Here is a 20104-nt window from a genome sequence, read left to right as displayed (position 1 = left end):
TGCTTAAAGTCAGTTGTTAATATCTTATACACCTATCCATAAAGTTGGTTGTTCTATCTTGATATCTGTAAACAACACTAGTAACAGAAGTGAAGTAACTATTCCTTAATGGTGGGAAGGCACTTACAGTGTTAGTAAGTGCTTTTCCCAGTACAGAAAGGAGAGTGGTTGGCCTTGACAATCAGTCCACTTAACGTCTTAGGAATTGTCACTGGCTTTGTATGAGTAATAACAATAGCAGCTATGTTTTACTTACCACTGTGTGCTCAGCACTTAATGTATAGATTAATTTAATGCTTCCTTTGGAATATATGTAATTAGGCCCAACATGTAATTAGGCATGTATAATCCCAGCACTCAGGAAGCAGAGGCAGGTGGATCTCTGAGTTTGAAGCCAGCCTGGTCTACAGAGGAAGTTCCAGGACAGCCAGGGCTACACAGAAAAACCATGTCTCCAAAAGAGACAGAAATAGATGTTATTAATACCAGTTAATATATAAAGAAACTAATATTCCAGATCAACAATTTACTTAAGATTCTTAGCTAAGAACTGACAAAGTTGAGATTTGAACTACTCTCTATACTTTTATATTATACCATACTATTTTCTTTGATGCCCCAGATAATTCTTTCACCTTTGAGGTGACCTATGTCACTCAGTTCATGTATAAAAAGGGAGCACCTATACCAATCTAGAGATTGAGCATCTACACCATAAAGGCAGTTCTGTGCTAAAGTGTTTGCTGTTTACCTAACTACTGCTGTTCAGTTGTATAGTTGCAAGTGAGTTTTTAGTGATTACCTTTGATCTGTCATACTGCTAAAGGCAACAGGGAATGGGAACTGTCTTAGTCACCGTTCTATTGCTATGTAGAGAAACCATGACCAAAGCAACTATTATAAAACAAAACATTTAATTGGGGGCTTCCTTACAGTTCCAGAAATTTAGTCCATTATCGTCATAGCTGGGAGTATTCCAGTATGCAGGTAGTCGCTGGAGCAGTAGCTGAGAGTTACATCCTGATCCATAGGCAAAGAGACAGGCAGGCAGGCAGGGAGGCAGGCAGGCAGGCAAGCAGGCAGGCTCCACCTAGCTTTTGAAATTTCAAGCCCACTCCTTGTGATATACTTCCAACAAGGCCCTACCTCCTAATCCTTCTAATCCTTTCAGATAGTCCCACTCCCTGATGACAAAGCATTCAAATATATGTGCCTGTGGAAGCCATTCTTATTTGAACCACCAAAGGAACACTGAAACTTGAAATAGATGAATGGAGATGATGGTCGGTTTTTCATAGCAGGGCATTTCTGATGGCCAGGCCTAGCCTAATTGTTCTCTGCCAAGGCTAAACAAATCTACCTGTCTGTATTCACTGTTTATACCATGCAGAATTTGTACTTTTCCTGTTTGCCTGTGTCATTCATTGTTAATGGGAGGCTTTCTACCTAGCTTTTCTTAATAGGACTGGTTTTCAGGTTAAGAGAATCACCATCATTTTCATTCATTTTTTGTTTGTTTGTTTGTTTAATTAACTTCCTTTCCTGATGTTTGTCCACTCCTGGTATGTGCATCACCCTCCTCACCCAAGACTATGCTGAACAGGTCCGAAACTTGCAGAAGATAAAAGAGAAGCTTGAAATTGCATTAGAAAAACACCAGGATTGTACGTATTTTTTTTTTCTGCTTTCTTTAATCTTTTCAGGCCTTAGTTTTTTAAATGAATTAGTATATTATTACATGTATTCATCAGAACTCATCTCTATTTTATACTGTTCTTAATGAGATTAATGTGACATTTGACTGAAAGTTATCAAGTATAAGTGTATTTGTGTTGCTTTATAGGCATACTAAAGAGGGGATCATTCTGTACTCATGTCTCTCTAGTTGACCCACTTACTGATTGCCCTTAGGTGTTAGCACAATTCTAGTCCCTGGCTTTTGGGTCTAACCTAGGAGGACATTTCCAACATAGTTTCATTACTGTTGTATTGACTGTGGGGAAGCTTTGACATCACTATAACAACAATAAAATGGACATATATTCTGTTAAATTACACTAACCTATCCCGACTCATGTTTTCCTTGGGTATTGTCATCCAAGGAAAGTGCTACAGGAAGGCATAAAAAAACTAAAGACAGCTTTTGTTTTTTTTGGTTTTTTTTTTTTGTTTGTTTGTTTGTTTTTGTTTTTGTTACTGGCTTTGATTTTTATTTTGATTTTCAATTTTGATGAAGAGGTAGTAGCTGTCATTTCACAACAGCCTTGGTGTTCTCTGCCCAACTACCTTAAGTGTTTGTCATGATACCATTCAAAAACTACTTTTTGACGTCTTTACTATTACAGAAAGCAAAAGTAAGGACCCAGACCCTTACCAAGGCAGGAAGGTTCTAGAAACTTGAATTTTTCATGGTGTCATAATCCATTTCTGTGACCTTGCTTGTTTCATTTAGTGACATTTGTAAACTACTCACATGAGCTGTTTGTCATGCTGTTTCTGAAGTATTTCCATGTCTCAAATAGAGCCTCTTTGTTAACAGCTTCCATGCGGAAATTTCAAGAACAGAATGAAACATTCCAAGCCAACAGAGCCAAAATGGCAGAAGGACTGGCTTTGGCATTAGCCAGGAAGGACCAGGTATTTAAATGTGGTACTGCCCAAGGCTCAGAAAAGATTTCACTTAGGGACCCAACTTAAAAATAATGATATAGACCTGATAAAAGTCTAGATGACCTAGAAGGAAAGGAATGCATGTAAATTCTTTAAGGATTCATTTGGCCTTTTCTTATGAAATCCGACTTGACAGTTTAATCATGAAATGTGTCCAGAATATGAGTTATTCTCTCTGTGTATCTTTGTAAAATAGAAATGGAAAATGATGTATCCATAATCTACTAGTGAGCCTGCAAAAAAGATCTCACCCTGTAAAAAGTTGTCTCTAACCCTACACCCCCAAGCACCTGCCTCTTCCAGTATAATTACTGGACATTACAGCAGTTCACATAGCCCTTCTGACCCTCTCTCAAAAATCAAGTGTAGACAGAAGGGAACTCTTGATCCCCATAGAAACAGCTACTGCAAGGTGCTACGTGAATGGCAACAAAAGGAAAAATAAGCCAGGTATAGTGCATGCTTATAATCTCAACAGGAGGATTGGGTATTCAAGGCCAGCCTGGTCTATATAAAACCCTGTGTCCACAAAAAAAAAAAAAAAAAAAAAAAAGTGGTCATGGGGTGGGGAATAAATTAATTAATACAAAACAAAAAAATGTAAAAGGGAAAATAATGTTACAGTAACTATAGGGTATATTATATTTGATATAGTCGGTAGTGTTTTAAATTTGGGTAAACATCAGTGTTTCATAGTGATAATCCTGTAGATAAATGGTTGGCATGTTTTAAAGTATAAATATAAAAGTATCTCTACTAGTTAGTACTCAATAGATAACTACGGTGTGTGAATGTATGTAAATATGAGAAAAATAATCAAAAAGTAGTATATTGTTTTGCATCTATTATGAATGGACCTTTTGTACCAATGTTATTTCCCTTGAATTGTGTTTTGTGAATGAGGAGTCTAATATCCCCTCTCCTTTGTCACACACCAGAGGGCATAACACATATTAGAAAATCAAGCAAGAGAGCAGACAGTTACCAAGTACTCTTAATCTTGCTTCCCAAGACTTTGAGTGATTTGATGTCTAAACATCAGCCATGTGACCCAACTCAGTAGATTCTGTCTGCCCACTCTCAAGAAGTCATAGCAGTGTTTCTGGGGGACACAGAAGAGTAACAGAGCTCAACTGTCCTACTGAGGACACCTGCAGGCTATATTGTGTTCTAGAATTTTATATAAAATTCATTCTCCTTTTTTTTTAAAGGACATTTAGCTTTTTAAATATTGAACCAATTCTATGGGTATTTTTTGTTTGTCTATGTTGTTGTGTGTCATTCCTTTTGTTGTTGATTGGTGACTTTTGGGAGCAAGTTGTTTTCTGAAAGGCTTAGTATTGCAGATTCGCTTCCCTGGAAAGCTTACTTTTCCTTTTGCTTTGTTTTAGGAATGGTCAGAAAAGATGGAACAGCTTGAAAAGGTCAGTCATTTTTGTTTTATGCATGCATCATCTGTGGGGTTTAGGAACTATTTTCTCCAACCAGCACTAGTTGGTAAAGGCCTGTACTCAGCTACTCAAGAAGATTGCAAAGTCAAGGCCTGCCCTGTCTTTGACCAGAGTGAGTTCAAAACCAGCCCTAACAACTTTGTAAGATTCTATTCTTAAAAAAAAAAAAAAAAAAAAAAAAAAAAAAAAAAAAAAAAAATCCGCTTGTTAAATTCTTATGTGTTATTTTTGTCTGTGTGACTCTATGCCACATGTGTGACACATGGAGGCCATAACAATTGAACCCCTCGGAACTAGAGTCACATAGCTACTTGCCTTACTTGCCTTAGTTCCCAGGTGCTAAGAACTTTTCTGGAATAGGAATAAATGCCCTTAACTACTGAGCCGGCCACCTCAGAATTCTTTCAAAGTCAAAAGTGGGAACTGGCAAGGTGGTTCAGTGTGTAAAGGTACTTGCTGCCAAGCCTGCTGCCTATGTTCAGTCTCCAGAAACCAGATGGTGGAAGGAGAAAACCATCGCCCACAAGTTGTTCTATAATCTACATACATATAACCGTGGTACACACAAGCCCGTGTTCACATACATACACACACACACACACACACACACAAATAATAAACATTAATAAGAATAAATCTCATATATTATGCCAAAACAAGACTGTTCTCCCAAGTACCCAGCTTACAGTACAGGTTGAAGCAGGACAGTGGTGATTGGAATGACTTCAAAAGCCTGCCTCTTCTTCCTCCTGGATGGGCATGCTGGGTATCCTTTGTTGGCTCCTCCTGTTGTACTCTCTACCTTCATCCTTTTCCTTACTTACGGGAAGGCTGATGGCTGCTGTATAACTGGGCTTGGTGCCCTCTGGCTTTGAGTGGCCACTTGGGAACAGGAAGAATGATGGTAGAAAGGGTATAATTCAGATGTCTATTCCTCAGCTTTGTCCACATGGTGTTCCTTACATTTCCTTAACCCTGTGACCAAAAAAAGTAAGCTTCCATTGGACTGTTGGTTCAGATGGATACTTTGAGATGTTTTTTCTTACAATCTGTCTCTCTTTTTAGTGCCCTTTGCCTCACAGGTAAACTGGTTCCGCTGCCTGTTTGGTTGTAGGTCCTTATTGACCCTGTAGTCACATTGGTAATGCTGCCTAACAAAACTAGGGGAACCAGAACAGTGCTCAAGGTTTAGCACTGAGGAGATAGGAGAGTCTCTTAACTAAATAAAAATGATATCTTAGGACCATTGATCAATGGCCTACATAGGCAGCTAGTTTCTACCTAGCAAAGCTTGTCTCAAAATAATGTCTTGGGGCTGGAGAAATGGGGAAAGGCACTTGTGGCTAAGTCTGGTGACCTGAGTTTGATCCCTGGAACCCATAAGTTATCATTTGACCTCTACACATGTGTTGTGGCAGGTGTGTGTGTGTGTGTGTGTGTGTGTGTGTGTGTGTGTGTTTACAAACACATAGTTTAAAAACTAATTTTAAAAGTTCTGCTTATACATTACAGATTTCTAATACTTGGGTTGCCTAAGTTGATGTCTTCTTCTTACAGGATAAAAGGTTTCTAACATCTCAGCTGCAAGAAGTAAAGAACCAGAGCTTGAGTCTTTTTCAAAAGAGAGATGAAATGGATGAGTTAGAGGGGTTCCAGCAACAGGAAATCAGCAAAGTCAAACACATGGTAGGTGTGTCAGTTTTAGAAGTTCAGTAATAGTATCAAAGAGCAGTGAGCCTTTATGCCTCAAGAGATCATCACTTGCAAGACTGGAACAGGTTTATTAAAAGTGGAAAAGTTCTATTTCAAATGTATCTTTTGCCTTCTATTTTTTTGTTGTTGTTTTGTTTTGTTTTTTGAGACAGGGTTTCTCGGTGTAGCCCTGGCTGTCCTGGAGCTCACTCTGTAGACCAGGCTGGCCTTGAACTCAGAAATCCGCCTCTGCCTCCCAAGTGCTGGGATTAAAGGCGTGCACCACCACCACCCAGCTGCCTTCTATTTTTTTAAGGACTACACATTTAGCCCAATTCTCATCCCACAAAACTGTCATTCTCTTTTTTCTTTCTGTGTGGTGTGTGTGTGTGTGTGTGTGTGTGTGTGTGTGTGTGAGAGAGAGAGAGAGACAGAGACAGAGACAGAGACAGAGACAGACAGAGACAGACAAAGGAAGAAAGAAAAGAGACAAAGTGTGTGTGAGAGAAAGAGAGGGGAGAGAGAGAAAGAAAGAAGGGAGAGAGGAGGGAGGGAGGGAGGGAGGGAGGGAGGGACGGAGGGAGGGAGAAAGAAAAAGAGAAGGCAAGCATATGCCACAGCTTGTGTGTGGTCAGAGTACAACTTTCAGGAATCCATTCTCTCCTTGCAGCATGGAATCCAGGGATTGAATTCAGGTAGTAAAGCTTGTAAAGCAAGTTCCTTTACCCACTGAACCATCTCAGTGATGTAACTATTTGTTTAAAGTATGTTTTGTAGCAGTGGCCTAATGGGACACTATGTCTTCCTATCAGCTTTTAAAAAAAGAAGAATGCTTGGGAAAGATGGAGCGAGAATTGGATGCACGAACCAGGGAACTTAATCGTACTCAGGAGGAGTTGGTGACTTGTAGTCAGTTGTCATCTGATTTAAGCCAGCAGCTAGAAGAATTGCAGAGACACTGCTCAACGCTGGAAGAACAGAGGTTCTTGCTTGGTCTGTGGGGCCCTTGGGAGAGGTGTTGGTGTAGCATTGCTAAGGCCCGCCCACATGTCCCCATTGCTCATCACAACTTTCTTAGCTCAGTACTGGCAAAGGCTTCTGGATTTAGCCTTACATGCCTAGGCCTCAGGCCCCCTACTGCATCACAGCACCGATCCTCTCTCTCCCTCCCCTGCATAGGCACAAGTTTATTCTAGTCCTACTAAGCAGTACAGTCTGATTTGAGTTGTAACATTATTAAGTACTCAAAGACAGAATTCATTGCTTAGACCTGGGTGGTCTTCCTGCTTCTGCTTCTGAAAGCCAAGGAGCCTTTTCACTGAGATAAACTTAGTGTGGCTGTAATAACACTTGCAGCCTGAAATGTAAGGAGTCATGTGCATTCTTCCTTTGGAGAGTAATAGAGGAAATACCAAAATTTGCTCATTGTCTGCTTTCTTTTAATGAAGAGATCACTTGAAAGCTTCAAAAGCAGGTGCAGAGCATAAGATTGTAGTCCTGGAACAAAAGGAGCAGGAGCTCCAGGCGGCCATCCAGCAGTTTTCCATTGACCTACAAAAGGTAAGATCAGGAGCATGAACAGGGACCTTCTCCTGTGTCCCACAGGCTCTACTTCCTGTTCTTCCTGGGGAGCAGCTACTCAGCTTCCCAGGTTGCTGAACAGAAGCATGGTATTTCCAGATGTGGTAGTACATACCTATAGTCTAGGAACCTTAAAAGTTAAGACAGGCCTGGCAGTGGTGGCGCACGCCTTTAATCCCAGCACTTGGGAGGCAGAGGCAGGCGGATTTCTGAGTTTGAGGCCAGCCTGGTCTACTGAGTGAGCTCCAGGACAGCCAAGGCTATACAGAGAAACCCTGTCTCGAAAAACCAAAAAAAAAAAAAAAAAAAAAAAGTTAAGACACACTTAGACATTTGAGGTTGGTTTTGAAAACAATGTAATACCTTCATTTCTTTTCCTTTTTTGTTTTTTTTTGTTTTTTTTTTTTTGTTTCTATTTTTTTTAAGAAGTGGAAGAGGTGAAGGGGGAAAAGAAAACAGTATCTTAACAGAAATTCTCAAAACATAGTATTTATTTATTTATTTATTTATTTATTTATTTATTTTGGTTTTGATTGGCACTCTGAATTGGGTAGGGTGAGCTAGAACTTAGAGTTATCTAACCTCAGTCTCCCAAGTAGCCAAGATTAAAAGCTTGTGCCACTGTACCCATATAAAGCACAGCATGTCATTTGTCTGTTCTAACCATGTCTTACGGGCCTGGGAGATTGGTACAGCTATAGGGCATGTGCTTAGTATAAGCCCCTAAGTGCAGTCCCTAACACCATAAAGAAAAATATTATGTCTTAATAGACCTTGAGTAGAAGTGTAACAGTCACTGACATGTCCAAAATTTTACTCAGACTTACATTGTTTTTATTTTTGTTTCTCATTTGGTTGAAAGAAATGTATTGCTCAGTATATTAAAAACTGGAGTCCTGTGCTAAATTCTGAGAATAGATAGATGAACAGTAATAACTGAGTGTGATATACTGTTTTTTAATGTATATGTATGTGTGTGTCTGTGTATGTAGATTAGTGTAGATTAAAAGTCAACCCACAATAGTCAGTTCTATCTTTCCACTAGGTAGGTTCTAAGAATCAAACTAGGTTATATGGCTTGTTGGCATGTGCCTTAACCTACTGAGCCATATCATCGGCCCTGAAGGTTTATTCTATTAATTTTCCTTTTTTCATTTTATATGTGTGTGTGTATATATATATACACATATGTATATTATATATAACATATACATATATATATATGCTATATTTTGCTTTGTCTACATGTTCATCTGTATACCAGAAGAGGTTATCACATCCCAGATCCCATTACAGATGGTTCTAAGCTATCATGTGGTTGCTGGGAACTGAACTCAGGAACTCTGGAAAAGCAACCAGTGCTTTTAACTGCTGAACCATCTCTCTAGCCCCATCCAATATATTTTGATGATAATCTTTCCCTTTCCCCAACTCCTCACAGATGGCCCCTACCCCTTTCTATCTGCCCAACTCCATGTTCTTTCTCTCTCTGTTTTTCTGTCAGCAGTTTATTTACAGTTTTATCTGGTATAAGCATTATAGAATTACTCTATTTGTTAGAGGTTGTTCCTTGTAAACATTCTTCATGTCTGTTAAAAGGATGAATTAAGCATCCTTATTTCTTAAGTTGCCTTACTATAAAAAAAGTCTTTATAGCCAGCAGCTTTTTTTTTATCTTCCATGATAAATGGCAAATTCTTGGAAGATAGAAGAAATGGTTTCCTCCTTTCCTTTTTTTTTTTAGTTTTTCGAGACAGGATTTCTCTGTGTAAGCCTGGCTGTAGACCAGGCTGTCCTCAAACTCAGAAATCCACCTGCCTCTGCCTCCCAGGTGCTGGAATTAAAGGTGTGCGCCACCACCACTAATTTTTATTTTTCTATTTATTTTTTTTTCTTTTTAAAGAAATGTTTATTTCAAACTAGGTTGTATGGCTTGTTGGCATGTGCCTTAACCTACCAAGCTATATTATATATATAAGGGTATGTACCACTATGGCCAACTTGTGGTAATTTCTGAAGGGATAAAGGGTGCAATGGAACAGTGAAAGACACACGGAAATATATATATATTCTGTAGCTGTCTTCATACACACCAGAAGAGGGCATCAGATCCCTTTACAGACGGTTGTGAGCTACCATGTGGTTGCTGGGAATTGAACTCAGGACCTCTGGAAGAGCAGTCACTGGTCTTATTCAGTGTGCTCCTAATTTTTATTCATATGTGCATTTGTGTTTGTGTTCATGAATTTGTGTCATTGTGTACATGTGGAGGTCAGAGGACAACCTTCAGGAGTCAGTTCTTTTCTTCTACCATGTGGGTCCCTGGGATTGAATTCAGGCTGCAAGGCTTAGCAGCAGATGCCTGTAACCCACTAAGCCATCTCAATGGCCCACGATGGTAGTAGCATTGCTAAGAGTAATGGCAAGTAGAGGTTGGACAAACTTAAGAAATGCTGAGGGACTAACAAAATTGGGAATCTTTGTTCCTGGCTTGAGTATCTGAGTTGCTGGTACTACCAGTCATAACTTAGTGAGCATTACAGGAAGGTCAGTTAGTACCAGGGTACCCATCCCCCCTCCTCCTTTTTGCTTCAATACCATTTTAATTACATGCAAGTATTAAGGTCAGTTCTAGGTTGAGGAACTAGCCATACAATAGATGCAAATAGTCAAGGAACAAGCAAGACAATAAACATAAATAGTCAAAGAACAAGCAAGGCAATAATAAATCACTGTTTCTAAGGGCTTATCAGGATGACCAAAATATTTTGCTTCCTATCCAGTATCTCCATTTGTTCTCATCCTTCTTAGTATTATATAAATGAAATCATGCTGTAAGTATTCCAAACCTTGCTATTTTGTTTTGTTGAGACAGAGTCTCACTATGTAGCTCTAGCTGGCCTGAAACTCACTAATGTAGACAAGGCTGGCCTTCCATTCACAAAGATCCACCTATCTCTGCCTTCTGAGTGATGGGATTAAAGGCATGCGCCACTATAGCCTACTTCTATATCCCCAGTCCTAGAGTAACTTTTACTTTAGTCTCATACCTGTGAGGCTTAGGCGTGGCTAGAGAGTGAGTCGATGAAGAGGAAGACTTAGGAAATAAGCAGCTTTAGCCACCAAGATTGTGATTGGTAGCAGTTCCATTAGTCTGCCCCAAGTGGTAAAGGCCTGATATAACACAGCCAGACCAAACACATTGTAGGAATGCGATCTATAAGAAGAGAACTGGAGCTAGGCCACTGATTCTTTTCCTGACCCCAACTTTTCGTTCTACCTAACCAACATAGTAACTTGTGTAAGATGGTTGGTCTTCAGTGGAATGGGTCTCCATAGTGTTCCTCTAGTTCAGATTCTTATGCAGCAGAACAAATGCAGGCTTGAACCCTGAAGACCAGTTTGAATCCTTACTGTGTTGCTGAGAGATATCTCATTTTTTGTAACATAGACACAATGAAGAGTGATTGTAAGGACAGAAATAATGGAAAATGCTTGTACATGTTTGCATACTGGAGGTACTTCTGTTGCTGCTGTTTCTAAACCATGCTTCTTGCAAGTATTTCTATTACACTTGTTCACATTCTAATGGGAGAGGTTTGGATGAAGCTGCTTTCCTTCTAGTCTTAACATTCATCTTTCCTGCCTTACCTACTTTCTGAATATTGGGATTCACCTCAGCATCAGCCTTTCTAGCCTCTTCCACCCAGTTTCCTGGTCCAGGTGAATTTGTTTCAGCTCTTTGCATACATTGTCTGTTCTTCTAAATAGCCTGAAGAGAGGAAGGATTTATTTTAGGTTACAATCTATCTTAGTGTTCTATTGCTGTAAAGAGATACTATAACCAAGGTAAATCTTACAAAAGAAAGCATTTATTTACGGGCTTGCTTTCAGTTTCAGATGTTTAGTCCATCATCATCATGGCAGGAGCATGCTAGCATGCAGGCATGCACTAGACCTTGTAATCCTTTCAAATACTTCCACTCCCTGGTTTTTCAGCATTCTTACTCAAGCCACCACATAGTCCATTATTGAGGAGAAGTGAAGAGGCAGGAACTTCAAACAACTCATCACATTATATCCACAGCCTGGAGCAGAGAGGAAAGAATGCATACATGCTCACTTGTACTTAGCCCCTCTCTTCACAGAACATAGTCCAAGACTATGTTACCCAGCCAGGGACTGTGCTGGGATTTCCATATTAATGTAATCAAGACAACCCCCCTACAAACATGCCCACAGACAAACCTGATGTAGATGACCCCTCACTGAGACTCTGTCCCAAAGTTATTTTAGATTGTGTCAACTTGAGAAACCATCACACTGCTCTTTACCCACAATGCTGTTTCCTCTCCTGACTCTATGTACCTGTACTTGCCTGTCTAGGAGGCCTAGTCTGAGCATCTCTAAGAGTTGATCCCCTCCTGCCTTTACTTTCTCAAGCCCTTGTATGCCCTGTCTTACAGGATGATTATGTCGCTTTATAGTTAGTTGTATGAGTAGTTCGTCTGTACTTCCAGAGATCAGACTTCTTGGTTTTTTAGATATGTAAATTTTGGACAGCAATAGATAATATTTAATCCTGACAAAAGTTTTTTAACTTGTGGGGTTGTGCATCCATTCTTCAGAATCTTCCCACATGTAGACATCGATGTTGAAGCCTGACCACCTGCGCTTTTCTGGGAGACAAGAATGGGCATCCTCAGTGGATGAAAGACCACCACAGATCTTGGATCTGACATTGAACAGCATGTGATGATTGATGGTGATGAAAAGAACCAACTCCTGTTCTGTCACTATCATTACTGCATTCATTGACAGAATGTCAGGCTGAATACTGTTGTTCTGATGCCAAGCTGTAATATTCATTGTGGCCCACTGGCTCCTGTCATTTGTTTCAGAAGTTCTCTTGCTGTTCTTAAAGCAGTTTTCTTAGCTTTGTCCCTCTGTACCCAGCTCTTGAGTTTCCAAGAATATCATTATTGTTTTCTGGTTTGTGGTATTTGTTTATTGTCAGTGCAAGGGATTGAATCCCGGGCCTTAGGAGTATGAGTCCCTAGATCATTTCAGGGACACTGGGAACTTCTTAATAGGATTGGCCTTGCTGCCTCTACCAGACTGTCAGGTGTGTAAATTGGTGATCATGCTTGCTTCTTATTGCACTAGGTCTCTTCACCTGGTGCTTGCTTCTTGCTGTAGTAGGTCTCCTTCTTTAATGTTGCTGGTTCTGACCCAGCATCTCTGTCTTGATTTTCAAAGAAGCTTTCTTGGTTGCATGTTTTTCTGTGATGTGATTGAGCACAGAATTTCAGGGACACATGATACAACAGGACAGGGAAGAGAGGTGAGAGGGTTTATAGTCTAAAGAGGACGTAAAGAATGACTCTGCTTTCCCCTCCAGGTCACTACTGAAACTCAAGAGAAAGAAAAAGTCATCACACATTTACAAGAGAAGGTCATATTCTTGGAAAAGAGACTAGAACAGAATTTATCAGGAGAAGATCATGTACACGAACTCTTGAAAGAGGTAATGTCTGCTCATGCTGGCCAGTGTTAGGAAGGCATAGTGTTACATATGTTCTGAGTTTCTGATCTGGAGGGTTAGCTGAAAGCTTTCTGCAACTTTGTATAGCTCTTTTGGGCCCAAAACTCCTAGGACCAAGCAAGCCATCTTTATTTCCCTAGTAGTTGAGACTATAAGCACATACCACAGCATTTGGCTGATTCAACTTTGGATTGAAATAAAAATAGCCTTAGCTGGGCAATGATGGCACACTCCTTTAATCCTAGCACTCAGGAGGGAGAAGCAGTAGATAGATCTCTGAGCTCTAGGCCGGCCAGGGCTACAGAGTGAGTTCCAGGACAGCCAAGGCTACATAGAAAATCCCTGTCTCTAAAAAACAAACAAACAAACAAACAAACAAACAAACAAATAAAAATAGCCTTATAGTGGTGGGCAATGTGTCCCAATTCTTAGACTGCTTGCCTGGCATGTACAAAGCCCTGGCTTTAGTCTCTAGCACTTGATTAAACCAGGCATGGAAGTACATGTCTGTAATTCCAGAATATAGAAGGAAAAGGCAAAAGTTTAGGGTCATCCTTATCTACATGGTGAGTTCATGTCTCCTATGTTGTTTCTCAGAGAAGGAGAGAGCTTTGTTTATGGGGCTATAAGGACAGATTGCATCCTGACCATATGATGACTGATGCCACCTAGGCTGTCTTCTCTTGCTGCCCTGTTTCCTTCCCTACGCTTTCCCTCTTTCTACTGGCAAAGAAAATTATGAAATCCTTTAGCTTGAATAAAAAACTACCTTGCATCATAGGTTTACCTTGTGTGAGGGAGCTGTTGAGCTGACTGATCTTACCACATAGTAGAGGTAAACTTTTTCTCCTCTTTGTAGCCCAGTGATTAGCCTCATCATGACAAAGGTGCCATGATGCTCTGAGCCTATCCTAGAGTAGACTCCATTGTCTATCAAGCCAACCTTCTCCTCGCCAGCCACTGCAGTACTGCAAGTCTTCCCAATGCACTAAATAAAGGTGCATTGAAGTCTCCAGGCTGGCCACCCTACAGCAGTCTCTCCTTCACACGCATCACTCCTATGAAACTGATCTTCTCAAACTGTATTTCTGATCATACCACTCCCTTGAACACCTTCCACAATTCCCTTGAACATCTACACTTGAGTATAAGGTGTAAGTTGGTTTCTAGAGGCAAGCATCTGTGTTTGTATCTTGTGTCTTGTCACTATGACTTGAAGCTAGTCAATTGATCTTTTTGTATTGTCTTCTCTATAAATTGGGTTTATTATTGTGTCAGACACAATAAAATAAGAATACAAATTGAAGCATAGTAGGTATTACTATTATTATAATCATTGTTGTGCCATAATCAACTGTTATTAAAGGGTAAGGAGGAATTACTCGGGAGTTTGTTAAAACATGTATCTCTAATCCTTTTCCAAGAAACTCTGATGTCATCACATCTAGACTTAAGACCTCACATTTAGCCAGCCTCCCCAGTAAAGTTAATGCCAAGTGTTGGAAGATCCAGTCAGAAAATTGCTGCCTGCAAAACAAAACAAAACAAAACAAAAAGGAAAAAGCCGGGCAGTGGTGGCGCACGCCTTTAATCCCAGCACTTGGGAGGCAGAGGCAGGCGGATTTCTGAGTTTGAGGCCAGCCTGGTCTACAGAGTGAGTTCCAGGACAGCCAGGGCTACACGGAGAAACCCTGTCTCGAAAAACAAAACAAAACAAAACAAAAAATTGCTGCCTGCCCTTTGCAACACTAAAGGATTCTTCATAATTTGACCCCTTTGCTGAACATCACAGTCTTGATTCATTGACCTAAGCCCATCATCACATTGACTTCTGAAGAGCTGGTGTGTGTGTGTGTGTGTGTGTGTGTGTGTGTGTGTGTGTGTGTGTGTGTGTATGTGTGTGTGTGTTGGAGACAGGGTCTTATTATGTGGCTAAACTCACAGAGATCTGCCTGCTGCCTGCTTCTGCCTCCTAGGATTAAAGCTTTCCACCAACACACCCGGCTTCTAGTGGATGCTTTTGGTGTTAGTCATGTGTCGCAGCCTTGGAACAAAAGACTCTGCCAAATTTATTTGTGTGTCCTGTATAATAAATATGTGATTACATCTACCTTGCTGATGGTTTTATCTATTGGTGTCTAGCACAAATGGTATAGCATGGATAAATATTCATTAAATGTGGAAACAACCCCTTTCTCTTTTTCTTTTAAATTACAGAAAACAATTGCCGAACAGAATCTGGAAGATACTAGGCAGCAACTCTTGGCTGCCAGGAACAGCCACACCAAGGCACTTGAGCTCCTGGAGACTCGGGTACTGGCTTTACTCCCAATATTTGCTATGATGTATAAAACATGGTTGAATGGTGGTTTAGCTAAAAAGCTACTGGGTCAGAGTATCTTCATTCCCAAGAACTATTTTTGTTGGGTTGAGGTAGTGGTTTTGTCCACTCTAGGCCCCAACTGCATTTTTTTTTCTTTTTTCTTTTAATTATTTCTTTATTTTATATACATTGATATTTTGTCTGTCTGTGTGTCTGTGTGAGAGTGTCATATCTTAGAGTTGGAGTTATGAACTGCCATGTGGGTGCTGGAAATTGAACCTGGGTCCTCTGCACTGGAAGAGCAGTCAGTCCTGTCAACTGCTGAGCCATTTCTTCAGCTCCCTCCCCCCTACCCCCACCCAGTGCATTTCTGATCTCCCAGCATGGATCTTACACAGTCTTGGTTTTTTGCCAGTTTAGAGAATGTAAAGTGATGGTTCATTGTTTGCTGCTGTGGATATTAATGAGTGTTCACCTATTGCTTCATCTTCCTGTCAGCCTCCAGGATTTCTACGTTTGAATTGTCTACATATCCTATACATAGTTTTCTTTGGTGGTTTCAGTCTTTTTTTAATTAGACTGGGTTATAGGACTTTGTTTCATATTCTAGTTCCTAATCTCATTAGCATTACTCCTGAGCCAGTCGGTGTGTGTATCCCTTACTAAACAGAAATCTAAAGTTTGATAGCACTTCTATCGTCTGTAGTCTGAAGCTCCATCTGAAGGCATCCATTTATGTTTCTAAGTTACAGAGATAATTTGGGAGATCCATTTGAAAAATTGCCTGCCCTTTGCATCACTAAAGAGTTCCTCATTATTTGACCCTTTTGCTGAACATCACAGTCTTGATTCATTGACCTAAGCCCATCATCACATTGACTTCTATATTGAATAATTTTGTCCACATACTAGAACTCTTGTTCACATTTGGATTGTCATTGTGTGTGGTATTCAGTAAGAATCCAGCTTTCCTTTTCTCCCAGGTCTCATAGCACTGTTTACTTCATAGTCTGCCCTTCTCACTGTCACTGACCTAACTTTAGTACATACTGAGTTTTTCTGAACACATGAGATTGTCTCTATCTTTGCTAGTGTATCTCCATAGTATGTTGTCAGTATGTATCTCAGAATATATGGTCTGAGTGAGTCCAAAATTCAAGTTGTGATCAGCAATCCCACTTCTGGGACTCTTTCCCAAGGAAGTTATTGAAACCACACCAAACAATTTTGTGTGAAGACATTAATGACTGCTTTATTTTAGATTGAAAAGAATGTCAAAGAGGACAGTCAAGATGGCTCAGCAGGTAAAGGTGCCTGCTTCATCAGCCTGACAACCTGGGTCTGATCCCTGGAGCACACACAGAGTGGAAGGAGACAACTCCATAGAGTTGGTGTTTGACCTCTACAGCATGCTGTGGTGTGTGCATCCATGTACCCATATGTATGCCACACACACACACATACACACACTAAGCAAAAATTTAAAAATCTAAATAAATAAAAATGTAAAACAGTCCAAATACCTGCAGGTGGTCCTGTAGCCATGTGGTCAGTAGAGCAGAAAGCACTCTTTGAGAAAATAATAATCTCAGACCTGAGTGGGGCAAGGATGACAGATTATTAAACTGTGTACAAACGTCATAAAGACTTAAAGAAAACACATTAAAGTGGCATTGGTTTATAATGGGCAACTTGGGCTCTCTTACTTATGTCTATTATAGGGTTTATGTAAGTGCAGGTTATGGAATTGAAGCTGGGACCTTATTCATTGTAGGCTCTCTCTCCCTCTGAGACATCTATGTTCCTGAGTTGAACTTCTTTTCTGGTTTGAATTTTATTTTATTTTTATTTTGTTTATTTTTAGACAGCTTCTTACTATGTAGCCCAGGCTGGCCTAGAAGGACCCCCCTGTCCTTCCAAGTGCTGAAGTATTTTCTGTGAGCTGCCATGCTTACCTGTTCTGTTTTGGGTTTTGTTTTGTTGGGTTTTTTTTTTTTTTTTCCTTTGAGGGAAGTGGGTTTTGGTTTGTTTGCTTATTTTTAAATTATTTTCTTATGTATGTGGGTATTTTGCCTATGGGTTATGACTGTACACCATATGCAGGCCTAGTACCTGCAGAGGTCAGAGGAGGGCACCATAGGGTCCCTAAAACTGGAGTTATGGCCCTTTGTGAGCTGCCATTTGAGTGCTGGGAATTGAACCCCGGGAATTCCGAACTACTGGTAGAGTAGCCAGTGCTCATAATCACTGAGCTGTCTCTCCAGCCTCTCTTGTTTGGTTTGAGACAGGACTATATAGCTCTCACTAACCTATAACATTTAGATATGTATACCAGATTGGCCTCAAACTCAAGGATCTACATTCCTTTGCTGGGATGAATGACATGTTCTTTTTTAGTTATATATACATTTAATGTAAATATGCATACACACACACACGGACTCCTGTAGCATAGTCTCCTGTAGCCTAAGCTAGCTTCAAGCTTATTATGTAGTGAGAGATAGCTTTGAACTTCTGATCATCTACCTCTGCCTACTGAGTGCTCTGACCATGGGCATGTGCTACTATACTTTGTTTCTAGCTCGAATTTTATTTGTCTGTTGTTTTACTTTGTTTCTTTTCTAAGATTTATTTTATATATTTGAGTACACTGTAGCTGTGAGATCATCAGATCCCATTAAAGATGGTTGTGAGCCACCATGTGGTTTCTGGGAATTGAACTCAGGACCTCTGGAAGAGCAGTCAGTGCTTTAACCACTGAGACATCTCTCCAGTCCCACCCCCACCCCACCCCCTTTTTTTTTTTTTTTTTTGAAGGATGGGGTTTCTGGTTTTAATTTTAAAGCTATGTTTTAAACCTGCCCAGTTTCTTGTGAACAGAAAGACAGAAAAAAATGCTTCTGTTTGCCCTCAGGTGAAGGACCTAGAGCAGAACCTACAGGCTGCTGAAGAGCAGCTGAGCCAGAGTAGAGATGTTGTGGCTGGCCAGGAAGCCCAGATCCAGAAGCTTGTAAGTGTTGACCGTGTGCAGGCTCCAGAGCTTTCCAGCAGCACCTTTGCAGATGCCCCAGATGTGCATGGCAGTGTTCAACATGGGCAGAACAAGGGGTGGGGAGGTTACCCTTGGAGAGTTAGTGTTACCCAGAGCCATGGACTATCTGGTAGTTTCTACTCAACATCTGCTTTTGTTGAGGACCCTGACCTTTTGTGGGTCCTCAAAAGTTCAAAGCTTAGCTTTCAGTTAGAGGTGTGGAAAACAGGTCAAAACAATGGTATGAGCTGGGTATTGTGACACATTCCATTAATCCCAACATTTGCAAAGCTGAAGAAGACAGATCTTTCTGAGTTCAAGACCAGCCTGGTCTACATAGTGAGTTCTAGCCAGCAAAACCTGCATAGTGAGATGTTCTCAAAAATCCAAAAAGTGGGTTGAAGTATTTGTACAGCCATCACACCCTAAGTGAGCAAATAAATTGGAGCTAGGGGAATAAAAACAACTAACAGTGATTTCCTGTTTGTGGCATCCCTAGCATTGTGCAAGATGCTTTCACTTAGTCCTTATAGGATACTTAATAAATTGGCACTGTCTGTCATGCTCATTCAGTAGAGGAGGTGAGCATAGAGGTAGCAAGACTCACATCTGTCTCATGCATAGTGTCTCCTCACCACTTCATTCTTCTGCCTCCCTTAGAAAAAAAAAACCTCAGCAATAGAGATCCAGTGAGTAGCAACGGAGGCCTATATCTGAAGACAGGTGTGTTCAGCATACACCATAAAGGGTGTGCCAGTGGTATCAGGACAAATGCATGGCTTCAGTTTCCAGGGCAGGCCAGACCCAGCAGCAATATGTAGAACATGCAGAGGTTCGAACTTACACTGGGACAACAGAGGTCAAAGGATATTATCTGTTAGACAGTCAGAAAACTGCCTGCCTCTGAAATCTTTATGTCTTGCATTAACTGTTCTTATTTTACTGCAGATCACTACAAACCAAGAGAACAGTCTTTCCCAGCAGCAGGTTCTTGCCCTGGAGCAGCATTGCAGGGAGCGCATCCATGCACTGGAGGCCCAAATTGAAGCTCTGGAACAAACACGGGTGGCCGACCAGATAGCCTCAGAGCAGGGAATGGTGAGTGAAGTGGGAGTCAGCACATGCAGGAGCACTGTGTCACTGAAGTTGAGCAGAATGGTACCTCTCTAGGCTGGGGAACCACTTGAGAGGGCAGTTCACCTTTCCTATAAGGATTTAACTTGCTTAGGAGACTGGAAGTAAAAAGACTTCTCTTCACAGAGGTGCACAGTAGATGAGTTTTTCCACAGGGGCATCTTCCTGATCTCCAGTAGTCCCCTGAAATCCATATTGTTCCTTCCTGATGGCTTCTCTCTTCTATGATCCTTCTATGTGTCCTACAGTGTTAAGAGACATGATTTTCTTAAGGACCTAGAGATTGAGCCTCATACCTGCTGAGCTCTACAACTGAGCCTCTCTCCTACCCCCTGGAGATTTTCAGTTTTTCTTCCTTTGCCCTATTTGTTGCTTACTCGATGCTTGCAGTGACTGAAATGAAGGTAATTTCTTCTATGGAGGCCAGAGACTGTATATGAGCTGTCTTCCTCAGTTGCTTTCCATCTTACTTTTTGAGATAGAATGTCACTAATTTGGCCAGAATAGCTGGCCAACAAATCCCCAAGTTCCACCAGTCTCTGCCCAGCACTGGACTTACACAGCTTTTTCACATGGATTTTGGGAATTTGAATTCAGATCCTCAGACCTTCCTAAGCACTTTACCAGCTGAGCCATTTCCTCAGCCTAAGAAAGGTTATTTCAAAAGGACAATGTCA

The 20104-nt window shown here is 40.7% G+C and overlaps 1 protein-coding gene across 9 annotated transcripts in view; it reads left to right on the top strand.

Annotated features, from left to right (window-relative positions):
• The window catches only part of Golga1 (golgin A1), a 46398-nt gene that overhangs the window by 10238 nt on the left and 16056 nt on the right, over positions 1–20104 (top strand). For 6 of the 9 annotated variants that reach the window (XR_013108567.1, XR_013108566.1, XM_034494482.2 and 3 more), the window contains 10 exons: positions 1590–1664; positions 2540–2637; positions 4062–4094; positions 5679–5807; positions 6626–6795; positions 7262–7373; positions 12796–12921; positions 15157–15252; positions 18177–18272; positions 19242–19391. Coding sequence is in view for 7 of the 9 variants with exons in the window: in XM_034494482.2 (XP_034350373.1) it covers positions 1590–1664; positions 2540–2637; positions 4062–4094; positions 5679–5807; positions 6626–6795; positions 7262–7373; positions 12796–12921; positions 15157–15252; positions 18177–18272; positions 19242–19391 (1085 nt within the window). In the remaining 2 variants the exon portion in view is untranslated. The remainder of the gene's footprint in view (positions 1–1589; positions 1665–2539; positions 2638–4061; positions 4095–5678; positions 5808–6625; positions 6796–7261; positions 7374–12795; positions 12922–15156; positions 15253–18176; positions 18273–19241; positions 19392–20104) is intronic. The other 3 variants (XM_076928691.1, XM_076928690.1, XM_076928689.1) reach the window with 1 other exon arrangement.

Source organism: Arvicanthis niloticus, chromosome 2 (genome assembly GCF_011762505.2).
Source record: "Arvicanthis niloticus isolate mArvNil1 chromosome 2, mArvNil1.pat.X, whole genome shotgun sequence".
NCBI classification, from domain to species: Eukaryota; Metazoa; Chordata; class Mammalia; order Rodentia; family Muridae; genus Arvicanthis; species Arvicanthis niloticus.
This window is presented reverse-complemented; position numbering and strand designations above follow the sequence as displayed.